The sequence below is a fragment of the Triticum aestivum genome, chromosome 5D (genome assembly GCF_018294505.1).
Source record: "Triticum aestivum cultivar Chinese Spring chromosome 5D, IWGSC CS RefSeq v2.1, whole genome shotgun sequence".
Classification (NCBI taxonomy): domain Eukaryota; kingdom Viridiplantae; phylum Streptophyta; class Magnoliopsida; order Poales; family Poaceae; genus Triticum; species Triticum aestivum.
In genome coordinates this window covers 478,712,740-478,724,970 of record NC_057808.1, presented here as the reverse complement: position 1 = coordinate 478,724,970, position 12,231 = coordinate 478,712,740, and the positions used below count along the sequence as shown (strand labels likewise).

Below are 12,231 nucleotides of genomic sequence, written 5' to 3'. Positions count from 1 at the left end.
GGATGGAGGCTAAACATGTGAAGAGCCATGCTTGCTACTGCGGCGTTAGGCCACGGCCATTCGGTCGCTTTGGCGTTGAATTTCAGTGCGACGGTTGGCCTTGCTGTCTGGGCGCCTTCAAGATGGCAGTCATAGTGACGCGCACCTACGACGTCGCCATTTGAAGGCTCGGCCCGCCGCGACACGAGGTGAACTTCCCAAAGTAGTTTGCATATCCATTTTAGAAAAAGGAGTTTCAATGTTTTTGGTGCCCTATTTTAGGGTAGCTATTGGAGACACTCATTTTGGCGTGCCCTATAAAGCACCTTTTTGTGCCCAAGATGTACTCCAAGCGCTTTTTTCTGCCCAAAAATAGGGCTACTGTTGGATATGCTCTTAGGCCACGCCTCCGCCACCATCCTTTGAGTGTATACGGCTTCTCCATGGCGGACCCGTCCTGGGAGTGACCTCTCGATCCCCTATTCAGTCCGTCAGGTTTCTCAAAACTTCCCCCTCTTTTTTCTCGATCATGTTTCACAGATGCACCACAAGCCCACACCCACGTATGCAGCCAGAAGACGAAACCACGTACTAGTACGAACCCACAAACAAGCCGGCCAACCCACTAGACTACAGGTTTTCACCGTCTCAAGCCAAACATCAAGCTCACTCTCTCGCTGAACATACTGAAATCCAGTCGTCACAGCCATTAATTGATCAATGGTTAGCAGAGTGAAATTAACCCAAAAGGAAAGAAAGAAAGAAAGAAGAAGAAGATCTTTTTTCACAGGTATTTTAGGCTGAGTTCTTCGGGGTGCTCCATGCCCCAGTCGTGCCTCCCAAGCGATATCTCCAGGTTGGGCGCGAAGGTGTCGTCCGCCAGCAGCTCGAAGCTTGCAAGAGATGGAGACGAGCTCGCAGGGCTTGAACAGTAGTTCCCAGAGATCGCCCCCTCCACGCTCCCATGTACCCCCATCGGCAGGTGACCGGCCGCCTCCTCTTTAGCTTCCTATTCACCATGAAACAATGCAAATGTCATCAAATATACTTACATGCATGAAGCAATCTGATTTACTGATATACTACTATAAGCCAAGAAGACTTGGCATTCTTGAAAACATAAAGTGTTGGACACCATGAACGATAATTTTCCCCTCAAGAAAAGAAGAAGATGGATGGTAATTTCCGTAGAGGAACAGTGGATCACAGTACATTTGCACATCAGTGTTATGGCCCACGTAAATAGTTAGTGCTCAGAAGTCCAAAAGAGGTTCAACAGAAGCGATCGATGTCACACATATTTGTGGCCTGGTGGAATCAATAGGGGTTACGTACGTACGCCGTACTGCGCCCTTTTCATTTATGCCTGTGATCTCACACATAGATGCTTGCGTGCGTACGTACCTGAGGAGTATCTTGGAACGCTGCTGAGTAATCAAGCTTCTGACACCGGTGCAATGGATCAACAATGGCGACGCCTTTCTCGAGCGCCACTGCTGCGAGGTCAGCTCTCCTGTAGTCAAGAAATTAAGGGCGCCCTTGTCATTGAATGCAGGACGTATGTACGAGTAAATGGAATCAGAAATGCAGGAGATACCAGTACTGCAGGAGCCGCGGGTACAGCCCGCATAAATAACAGGGAACAGAAGGTTAATTAGTTGGCATCTATGTGGACCTACTTACGTGATGGTTTTCCCTTTCAGTTTCAGAAATATTTCAGCAACAACAAAAATCATTAAAATTCATTGTATTTAGTGGTGATTTTGGTTTGTATTTCGGCCAAAGGGCCAAAACATTCACTTAAATTTAACCAAAAAATCGATTTAAAAAATACACTACTTTTTAAATTCATGTGTACTAGTGAAATTACCGATATATTTTGACCGAAAGGTAAATATTTCAGCGTCCACTGAATTATCGAAATTCAGTGCATCTTATCAACAGCTCACTGGAAGTGAAAACCACCGATATGTCTGAAGCGGTGAAGCCGTAAATTTTTACTTACTTCTATTTGGAGCAGTAGGGCGTAGGTTCGGGGTAGTGAGTTCCTAACCCATGCCTGTAATATATGCAAGTCTAAATCATTGCAGACACGCACGAACACCCGCCCATGTCTCGTTTGTAGCTTTGCCCGACGACTGTTCAATCTGTGATCAACGCACAGTGATGGCGTTGGGGCGTTGCCCGTACACGGGAACACATCCTTGTCCCTACGCCACGTACATACCAAGCTAACAAGACACGGACAAGCTGGAAACCGCGAGCTGACTTCAACCGATCCACGGCCATATGCATGCATGCACCAGCAAACCGTCCAAAAACACAGGAGCCCCAGCGCCCTTGTTCGCGAGCGGCACCACCTCCCGTTCCATATCTACGCATGCATGCATGCACCGATCGAGACACACACAGGCGCAGATCGGTTAATCATGATGGCGTCGAAGACCAGAGAAGCTGTCGATCGATGGAGGAGAGGGGTGAGAGATTTGAGGGGTGGATCATCGTCAGGGCCGGCACCCGGCAGAGCATTATTATTAGGATTACTACGAGTGGAGTGGGCGAGGACAAGGGGAAGCGTGCTCCGTGCATGGGCTGCATGAGAGGACAACGGGAAGGGGCCGATCGGCAGGGGACACGGCGGCTACAGCGAGAACGCTGGTTGTCGCCGCTTCACAACAAACAAAGGAAAAGGAAAGAGTCACTGTTGTCGCCGCTCACGCTCAGTTCATCGCGCGCTCGCCACTGCTGCTCTGGATTTTATCAGGAAGCTAGGGGACCGAGAGTGGAAAGATCTGGGGTTGTACAGGACGGAGGTAGCGGGGGAGTTCAACATGGGCGGCTATTTTCTTCAAAGAATCATCATTATTGGTTTACTGCAGACATTAGGTAAGTGCTTCTGGTCTGTGAGTGTGTTGTCTGTGGCAATTAGCTATAGGAAATTGCTGAATTAGGTTGCAATCAGTTTCAAGATTGGTCTAAGGTTGGCATAATACAGTACCAAGTTTTAATGATATATATAGCAGACGGCAAACCAGAGACCAACCCTGATTAATGATGTGTTTCAGTCTATAGCTGGCCCATCAGCTAAATAGTACTTCTCCATTTCATAATGTAGTGCATATAGTTTTTTTCTTTAGTCAAACTTAGCAAAATTTGACCAAGTTTACAGAGAAAAATATGTCCTTTTCTCTTTCAGAAAAAATGGATAATACTCCTTCAGTTCAGAAAATCATGACGCTTAATACATACTCCCCCTGTCCCCAAATATATGGCGCATAAATCTAGTCAAAAAATCAATCCTTTCTGAGTATGACCAAATATCTAGAAGAAAATATCAACACCTGCAATATTGAATAGATTATGAAAATATATCTAATGGTGGATAGATTGATATTATTTATCTTAATATTTTCGCATATGTACTTGGTCAAACTTAGAAAGCATTAACTTCTTGACTGAATTTATATGCCATCTATTTGGGGATGGAGGTAGTAGTTAGTATAAAAAAATATAAAGTTTCTTTATCAATATTTTCCAAAAAATAATTTAATCATGACATTTGTGCATAAGTTGGGTATTCAAGAAAAAACTTTGAACAACCATGTTTTCCAAACTGATTAGATTTGATCGATGGAAATTATATGTATATTTTAATCTTCAAAATTAATTTTATAATAAATTTATTGTTGGAATTTAATATTATACTGCAGTAGAGATTCATTGTCAAATTTACACTTCGGAGACTTTACATACCAAATTCAAAAATGCCGGCCTTTTTAAGACCGGAGGGAGTAGCAATTTGTCTTAATATAAGAAAAGTGTAACCACCATATCCTTCTTGTGTCTTAGGTTCACCCAAAACAATATTCTAAGTAGATTCATGCATGATAGCCCATACTAATTAAATATTGCATAGCACACGCCGTTATCCTTATGTCATAGCCATACTATAATTTTAAATTTCTTGCAAAAAATAATAATAAAATTTTAAATAATAGGTAGTACAAGATATGCATGTTATAAATTGACAGCAGGATATGCCTGTTATCTGAACTCAAACTTTTTTGAACTGAACTCAATACATTTTGTTGTGATGTTAAAGATGCATCCAGACGCCAGCAAGCTTACACTACTCCAACTGGCTAACATGTCGTACGGAAATAAGGTCATTAGTTCTACTCATATTTTATCAGGTCTATTGCTAATACACTTGGTGAACTCTTCAGTCGTTTCTACAAATAATTAACAGATAAAATTAGTGTTTTTATGGCTGCCATAATTTGTGCAGAAAATACTCAGACATGTAAGCAGATTTCATGCGCATGTTGTCCTTTTCCCATTGTAAGTACATAGGTCAGTCATCCAAAAAAAAAAACTAGCCCGCCGATCTAAGAGTAGATAAATTGTGATGCACCGCTGAAATGGCATAACCATTAATTCAGTGAATGGAAAACAAACGAACAAATGGCCAATTTTATAAAATGAGTGTATTCAACATTTTCTGAAAATGCAAAAAAAAAAAGGAAGGCAAACGCATGGATCAATGTTAATTTGGAATCATTAAGCTTAATCATTTACTTGCAAAGAAACAGGTTCTAAGAAACGCCCAGAGGTACATAAATTTGCATTGGAAACGAACTTTAGAAGAAGGAGGAGAAAATTAGCATTTAGAAACGGAGTGTAAAGCCCACGGATTAAAAGCAGACGGAACAGATTAATAAGTGATGTTTGTGGACATCCAGACATACCTCGGGGGGATGGGTGGAGGAGGAGGCGACGGTACCAGTGCCACCAGTGAAGCCGCTGCAGCTGCTGCCGCTCCTGTTGCTGACGCACAGAGGAAATGCGCAGCGGAACTAGTCGTCGCGGCAGGCGGCGCAGATGCCGCGGCTGCCGCAGGCGCGCCGCAGAAGCCAGCCATGTCGACATCACAAGCAGCCAGCATCGCCACCACTCCACCACCGCCACCGCCACCGCATCCTCTTCCTCCTGCGTCCACCACCACCATCTGCTGCTCGCCTGCGATCACCGGTCATTCATTCCACGGCATGGAATTAACAGGGCAGCCGCGTCGGCCGTGTCTCTATCTGCCTTGTACTTGGCAATGGCGAGGACGAATGCGGGGGAAGATTACAGCTGCATGTGTGTGTACCTGTGGCGACGTGCGACGATCTGTCTGTGCCCTTCACCGTCCTATACATCTGCAGATTGATTTAACCAATCAGGTGCTATTTTGTGTTTAATTACATATGCAAAATGAAGATGGTGAAATTAATTAAGCAGTGGATATGTAGAGCTAGCTGGCTAGCTAGATGCTGCTTGTTTGTCACGTAGTACTCGACCGGGGACAAAGTACATTTGTAGTTTACCAATAGTAAGAACACCCACACATGTACAAGTGGTGAAAGGAAAAACAAAAGGAGGCCATCATGCACACAAGATTCGCCGTGTTTTCTTGCCCTGTTGCATGCATGGATTGGCGCGGTAGCTTCTCTCCTATTCCCCATCTTTTTTTAACATTTTTTCTCTCTTGCGCGCACGCACGTACGTACCTGCAGGTGGCTCTTGACGTGCGCCAGCGTCAGATCCTTGACGTTCATCAGCTCCAGCACCGACTTCGGCGTCGCTCCTGCCGGGGACAAGACAGAGCGCTGGGGTCAACGGCGAGCTCGCCGGAATTGAGCGGACATGGCTTAACGCCTTGGTCAACTTAGGCAAAAGGAATGGATATAGTCTAGCTATATCTATGCGCACGTGAGTGAGGGGGCTGAGCTTACTCTCGTGGCCGCCGAGGAGCTGGACGGCGTGCATGAACCGCGCGTGTAGCGCGGTGGTCCACCGCATCCGCGGCGCCCGGACGCTCCTCTTCGAGCCGCCGGGCTGCGAAGCCCTGCCGGCGGCCGCGCGCTTGAACGCGCATCCCTGCGGCGCCTGCGAGCGGCCTGCGTCGGCGCGCATCGTCGGCGCCCCGAGCCCCAGGCTCAGGCCCGGGGGATCGGCGCCGGGGCTAGGGTTTGCAAAGAACCCTACCTCGCCGCTTCCCTCCGCGTCAGTCCCCGCGGCTGGTTCCGTCGACCGCAGTGGCTTCCCCACCGCTGCGGGTGGGCCTGAGGATGCCGTCGACGAGCCGGCCGGCGGGCTTATCCGGAGGGAGAGACTCGGCAGGTTCCTTTGCAACATTGCAATGTCGAACCAGACTACAGCTCAATGATCAAACGGGATGCCGCAGGGCCAGGCACGCCACTACTTCCTACTCCTAGATCCCAAGTGATCGTGTGACAGCTTCTTGGACTATAAGAGGGCCACGGCCATGGATCGAGGAGGAGTTAATTTCCAGCAGAGGCGATCGAGGAAGAAGAAGAGGAAAGAAGAGGGAAAAGGAGGCGAGGGGAGAGAGAGATGGCAAAAGGCGGGACAGTGGAACAGTCACTGAGAAAGAGAGGGCCTGGGTCGAGAGGAGAGGTGGGGGTGGTGGATTTGAGCAAAAATGGCAGCGGTGAAAAGGAGTGCGGATGAGTGACAAGGGAGGGGAAAAGGAGGGGCTTGGAGCCTGGGGCGGGCTAGGCTGGGGAGCAGTGATGAGGGGAGGGAAAAGATGTGGTGATTAGGTCATGAGTGGTTTATGATTTGGTCGCCCTTGGGAATGCCGCTTAAAGAGAGAGAGGAGTGTGGTGTGGTGTGTAGGCGTACGTGAACTTTTTAGAGGGCAGGGTGTATAGGCCGAAGGTACTGGTACTTTGAAGGCCATTATGGAGGTACAGTTGCTGTTCCTGGTCGTCATGTGCAAGCTGACAAGTAAACGTATATACTACTATACACCATGGTATTTCGAATGCGGTCAAGATCTACACGGTTCAAATCCTACCTTATTCATATGTACAGTGGTACACTTTCATGGCCTTACACTTTTATGCAGATAAATGTCGCCAGTTATTTATTTATTTTTGGCAGAACCTTTTTTTGACAAACTACTACTCCTTTATTCACTTAGCAAAAAAGTGGCATCGTTTACAAGTAATGGGAGCACCTCAGCCGGTGCCGAATCCATCCAGAGAGAAGGAGGAGAAATTTTAACTATCCTAGCAAGTTCATGAGATGCTTTATTACTCTCTATTACAGTGATCATAAATTACATGACTAAATCCTAACGAGATGAAATAGCAATCATCAATAATAACACTTGCCACCAAAGAAGAATTGCCTTCTACCAATGCTTCCACGACCTCCACGCTATCCGAGTTGATCACGTTCTTACTACAACCGACGATTCTGGCAAGATTCAAGCCAAATCTGATAGCCAATGCCTCTACAGTGAAGGAATCATAGCATATGTCAGAGGGTGGGGAGGAATTGCACCAAGAAAAACATAGTTGGTCTCTGGCTTATAAGGGAAACCAGGCCCAAAAAAAACAGAGCACCGTTAATTGAGGAAAACCGGCAAAAACTACACACTCAACTTTCTATCAAGGCCCGTCATCCGAGCCTCAGTTATTATTCTATACCGACCCTCCTGGTGACTTTGTCTATGGGAGAATCCAGAAAGTTTCCATGCTACAATACTATTGCCGATGCAAAATTTTACCGACAATAGGAAAGGGTGACAAGGAGCCGATACGTTCTCCGGTCCAAAATAAAGGTCTTTTTGGGAATCGGCATCATTTTCAAGATGGTATTTTCACCATAGATTTCTTTGCAAACATGTTACTTCACCCAAAAATGATTATACATTATAAAGTATATTTAACAAAAAAATTGTGCTGAAGTATATTTCACAATTAATATAACAATGTGCAGCAAATCACTAAAAACTACCACATTTGGGGCAAAATTCTAGGAAAACCATCGCTTTTGGGATGAGTTGTTTCAAAACATCACCGATTGTCGATTATTGAGGTTTAACATGAAAACCGACGGCTCGGTAACACGTTCGATGCTAACTAGGTGCCATGCACGTCAACCCATTAGGTACAAGTACGCTAGCTAGCTCCCCCCCCCCCCCCCCCCCCCACCCTCTTCCTTCCGCCGTCATTCCAAGAGTATTAGACCACGACACATGGCCAACTCCTTCCTCGGTCTCGACACAAACCTCCCATGGATTTACCCCCGCTTGTTTCACAACTAACTTGCGCTATCGCCATCTTGGAAATAACAACCTAGAGCAAATTACTCAAAACTAACACTTTTGGGGGGCAAACATAGAATAAAACCACAACTTTCAAAAATATAATACAAACCCACCACTCTTGGGACGAGTTGTTTCAAGATATCACCAATTTGTTGGCTGATTGAGTTTTAACATGAAAAATGAATGCTCAGTCCCATAGTCCATACTGACTAGCTGCCACCCAAGGCATGCACATATGACGAGGCAACCATTTCGGTACGACAATGCGGGCTAGCTTTCCAAGCTCTCTTCTTTCCGCTTCAAGACCATTGGGTCAGGGCACGGCACTGCTTCCAAATGGTCGTTGACCTTCCTCAGACTTCCCGCAACTTGTTGCACGGCCGGCTTGCACTGTCTCCATTTGGCAGTATCCTACCATCTTTGCCTCCTTCACCTGGTCGTCTGATGGGGATCGTAGCAAAATTTTAAAATTTTCTACGCATCACCAAGATTCATCTATGGAGTTTACCAGCAACGAGAAGGAAGGAGTGCATCTACATACCCTTGTAGATCGCGAGCGGAAGCGCTCAAGTGAACGGGGTTGATGGAGTCGTACTTGTCGTGATCCAAATCACCGATGACCGAGCGCCGAACGGATGGCACCTCCGCGTTCAACACACGTACGGAGCAGCGACGTCTCCTCCTTCTTGATCCAGCAAAGGGGAAGGAGAGGTTGATGGAGATCCAGCAGCACGACGGCGTGGTGGTGGAAGTAGCGGGGATCCCGGCAGGGCTTCGCCAAGCGCAAACGGGAGGGAGAGCTGTCACGGGAGGGAGAGGGAGGCGCCAGGGGCTAGGGTACTGCTGCCCTCCCTCCCCCCCCCCCCACTATATATAGGGGTCCTGGGGGGGCGCCGGCCCCCTGGAGATCCCATCTGAGGGGGGGGCGGCGGCCAAGGGGGTGGCTTGCCCCCCAAGCCAAGTGGGGCGCCCCCCCACCCCCAGGGTTTCCAACCCTAGGCGCAGGGGAGGCCCAAGGGGGGCGCACCAGCCCACCAGTGGCTGGTTCCCCTCCCCACTTCAGCCCATGGGGCCCTCCGGGACAGGTGGCCCCACCCGGTGGACCCCCGGGACCCTTCCGGTGGTCCCGGTACAATACCGATAACCCCCGAAACTTTCCCGGTGGCCGAAACTGGACTTCCTATATATAATTCTTCACCTCCGGACCATTCCGGAACTCCTCGTGACGTCCGGGATCTCATCCGGGACTCCGAACAACTTTCGGGTTTCCGCATACTAATATCTCTACAACCCTAGCGTCACCGAACCTTAAGTGTGTAGACCCTACGGGTTCGGGAGACATGCAGACATGACCGAGACGACTCTCCGGTCAATAACCAACAGCGGGATCTGGATACCCATGTTGGCTCCCACATGTTCCACGATGATCTCATCGGATGAACCACGATGTCGAGGATTCAATCAATCCCATATACAATTCCCTTTGTCAATCGGTATGTTACTTGCCCGAGATTCGATCGTCGGTATCCCAATACCTCGTTCAATCTCGTTACCGGCAAGTCACTTTACTCGTACCGTAATGCATGATCCCGTGACCAACACTTGGTCACATTGAGCTCATTATGATGATGCATTACCGAGTGGGCCCAGAGATACCTCTCCGTCATACGGAGTGACAAATCCCAGTCTCGATCCGTGTCAACCCAACAGACACTTTCGGAGATACCCGTAGTGCACCTTTATAGCCACCCAGTTACGTTGTGACGTTTGGTACACCCAAAGCACTCCTACGGCATCCGGGAGTTACACGATCTCATGGTCTAAGGAAATGATACTTGACATTGGAAAAGCTCTAGCAAACGAACTACACGATCTTTGTGCTATGCTTAGGATTGGGTCTTGTCCATCACATCATTCTCCTAATGATGTGATCCCGTTATCAATGACATCCAATGTCCATAGTCAGGAAACCATGACTATCTGTTGATCAACGAGCTAGTCAACTAGAGGCTTACTAGGGACATGTTGTGGTCTATGTATTCACACATGTATTACGATTTCCGGATAACACAATTATAGCATGAACAATAGACAATTATCATGAACAAGGAAATATAATAATAACCATTTTATTATTGCCTCTAGGGCATATTTCCAACAGTCTCCCACTTGCACTAGAGTCAATAATCTAGTTACATTGTGATGAATCGAACACCCATAGAGTTCTGGTGTTGATCATGTTTTGCTCTAGGGAGAGGTTTAGTCAACGGATCTGCTACATTCAGGTCCGTATGTACTTTACAAATATCTATGTCTCCATTTTGAACACTTTCACGAATGGAGTTGAAGCGACGCTTGATATGCCTGGTCTTCCTGTGAAACCTGGGCTCCTTGGCAAGGGCAATAGCTCCAGTGTTGTCACAGAAGAGAGTCATCGGGCCCGACGCATTGGGAATCACCCCTAGGTCGGTAATGAACTCCTTCATCCAGATTGCTTCTTGTGCTGCTCTGAGGCCGCCATGTACTCCGCTTCACATGTAGATCCCGCCACGACGCTTTGCTTGCAACTGCACCAGCTTACTGCCCCTCCATTCAAAATATACACGTATCCGGTTTGTGACTTCGAGTCATCCAGATCTGTGTCGAAGCTAGCGTCGACGTAACCCTTTACGACGAGCTCTTCGTCACCTCCATAAACGAGAAACATATCCTTAGTCCTCTTCAGGTACTTCAGGATATTCTTGACCGCTGTCCAGTGTTCCATGCCGGGATTACTTTGGTACCTTCCTACCAAACTTACGGCAAGGTTTACATCAGGTCTGGTACACAGCATGGCATACATAATAGACCCTATGGCCGAGGCATAGGGGATGACACTCATCTTTTCTCTATCTTCTGCCGTGGTCGGGCATTGAGCCGTGCTCAATTGCACACCTTGCAATACAGGCAAGAACCCCTTCTTGGACTGATCCATATTGAACTTCTTCAATATCTTGTCAAGGTACGTACTCTGTGAAAGACCAATGAGGCGTCTTGATCTATCTCTATAGATCTTGATGCCTAATATATAAGCAGCTTCTCCAAGGTCCTTCATTGAAAAACACTTATTCAAATAGGCCTTTATACTTTCCAAGAATTCTATATCATTTCCCATCAATAGTATGTCATCCACATATAATAAGAGAAATGCTACAGAGCTCCCACTCACTTTCTTGTAAACACAGGCTTCTCCATAAGTCTGTGTAAACCCAAACGCTTTGATCATCTCATCAAATCGAATGTTCCAACTCCGAGATGCTTGCACCAGCCCATAGATGGAGCGCTGGAGCTTGCATACCTTGTTAGCATTCTTAGGATCGACAAAACCTTCCGGCTGCATCATATACAATTCTTCCTTAAGAAAGCCGTTAAGGAATGCCGTTTTGACGTCCATTTGCCATATCTCATAATCATAGAATGCGGCAATTGCTAACATGATTCGGACGGACTTCAGCTTCGCTACGGGTGAGAAAGTCTCATCGTAGTCAACCCCTTGAACTTGTCGATAACCCTTAGCGACAAGTCGAGCCTTATAGATGGTCACGTTACCATCCGCGTCTGTCTTCTTCTTAAAGATCCATTTATTTTCTATGGCTCGCCGATCATCGGGCAAGTCAGTCAAAGTCCATACTTCGTTTTCATACATGGATCCTATCTCGGATTGCATGGCTTCAAGCCATTTGTTGGAATCCGGGCCCGCCATCGCTTCTTCATAGTTCGAAGGTTCACCGTTGTCTAACAACATGATTTCCAGGACAGGGTTGCCGTACCACTCTGGTGCGGAACGTGTCCTTGTGGACCTACGAAGTTCAGCAGTAACTTGATCCGAAGCTTCATGATCATCATCATTAACTTCCTCCCCAGTCGGTGTAGGCACCACAGGAACATCTTCCCGCGCTGCGCTACTTTCCGGTTCGGAAGGGGTGACTATCACCTCATCAAGTTCCACTTTCCTCCCACTCACTTCTTTCGAGAGAAACTCTTTCTCCAGAAAGGACCCGTTCTTGGCAACAAAGATTTTGCCTTCGGATCTGAGGTAGAAGGTATACCCAATGGTTTCCTTAGGGTATCCTATGAAGACGCATTTT

At 47.1% G+C, this 12,231-nt stretch overlaps 1 protein-coding gene across 1 annotated transcript; it reads right to left on the bottom strand.

Moving 5' to 3' along the window:
* Positions 1-554: 554 nt before the first annotated feature.
* LOC123122953 (probable transcription factor RL9) lies at positions 555-6,589 on the bottom strand. The gene is made up of 6 exons (XM_044543337.1): positions 5,757-6,589; positions 5,532-5,608; positions 5,132-5,180; positions 4,728-4,998; positions 1,384-1,492; positions 555-988 (listed from the first exon to the last, which is right to left on the bottom strand). Exons 1-6 carry the CDS (start codon positions 6,157-6,159, stop codon positions 764-766), a joined length of 1,134 nt encoding a protein of 377 aa, XP_044399272.1. The 5' UTR covers positions 6,160-6,589; the 3' UTR covers positions 555-763.
* Positions 6,590-12,231: the final 5,642 nt, after the last annotated feature.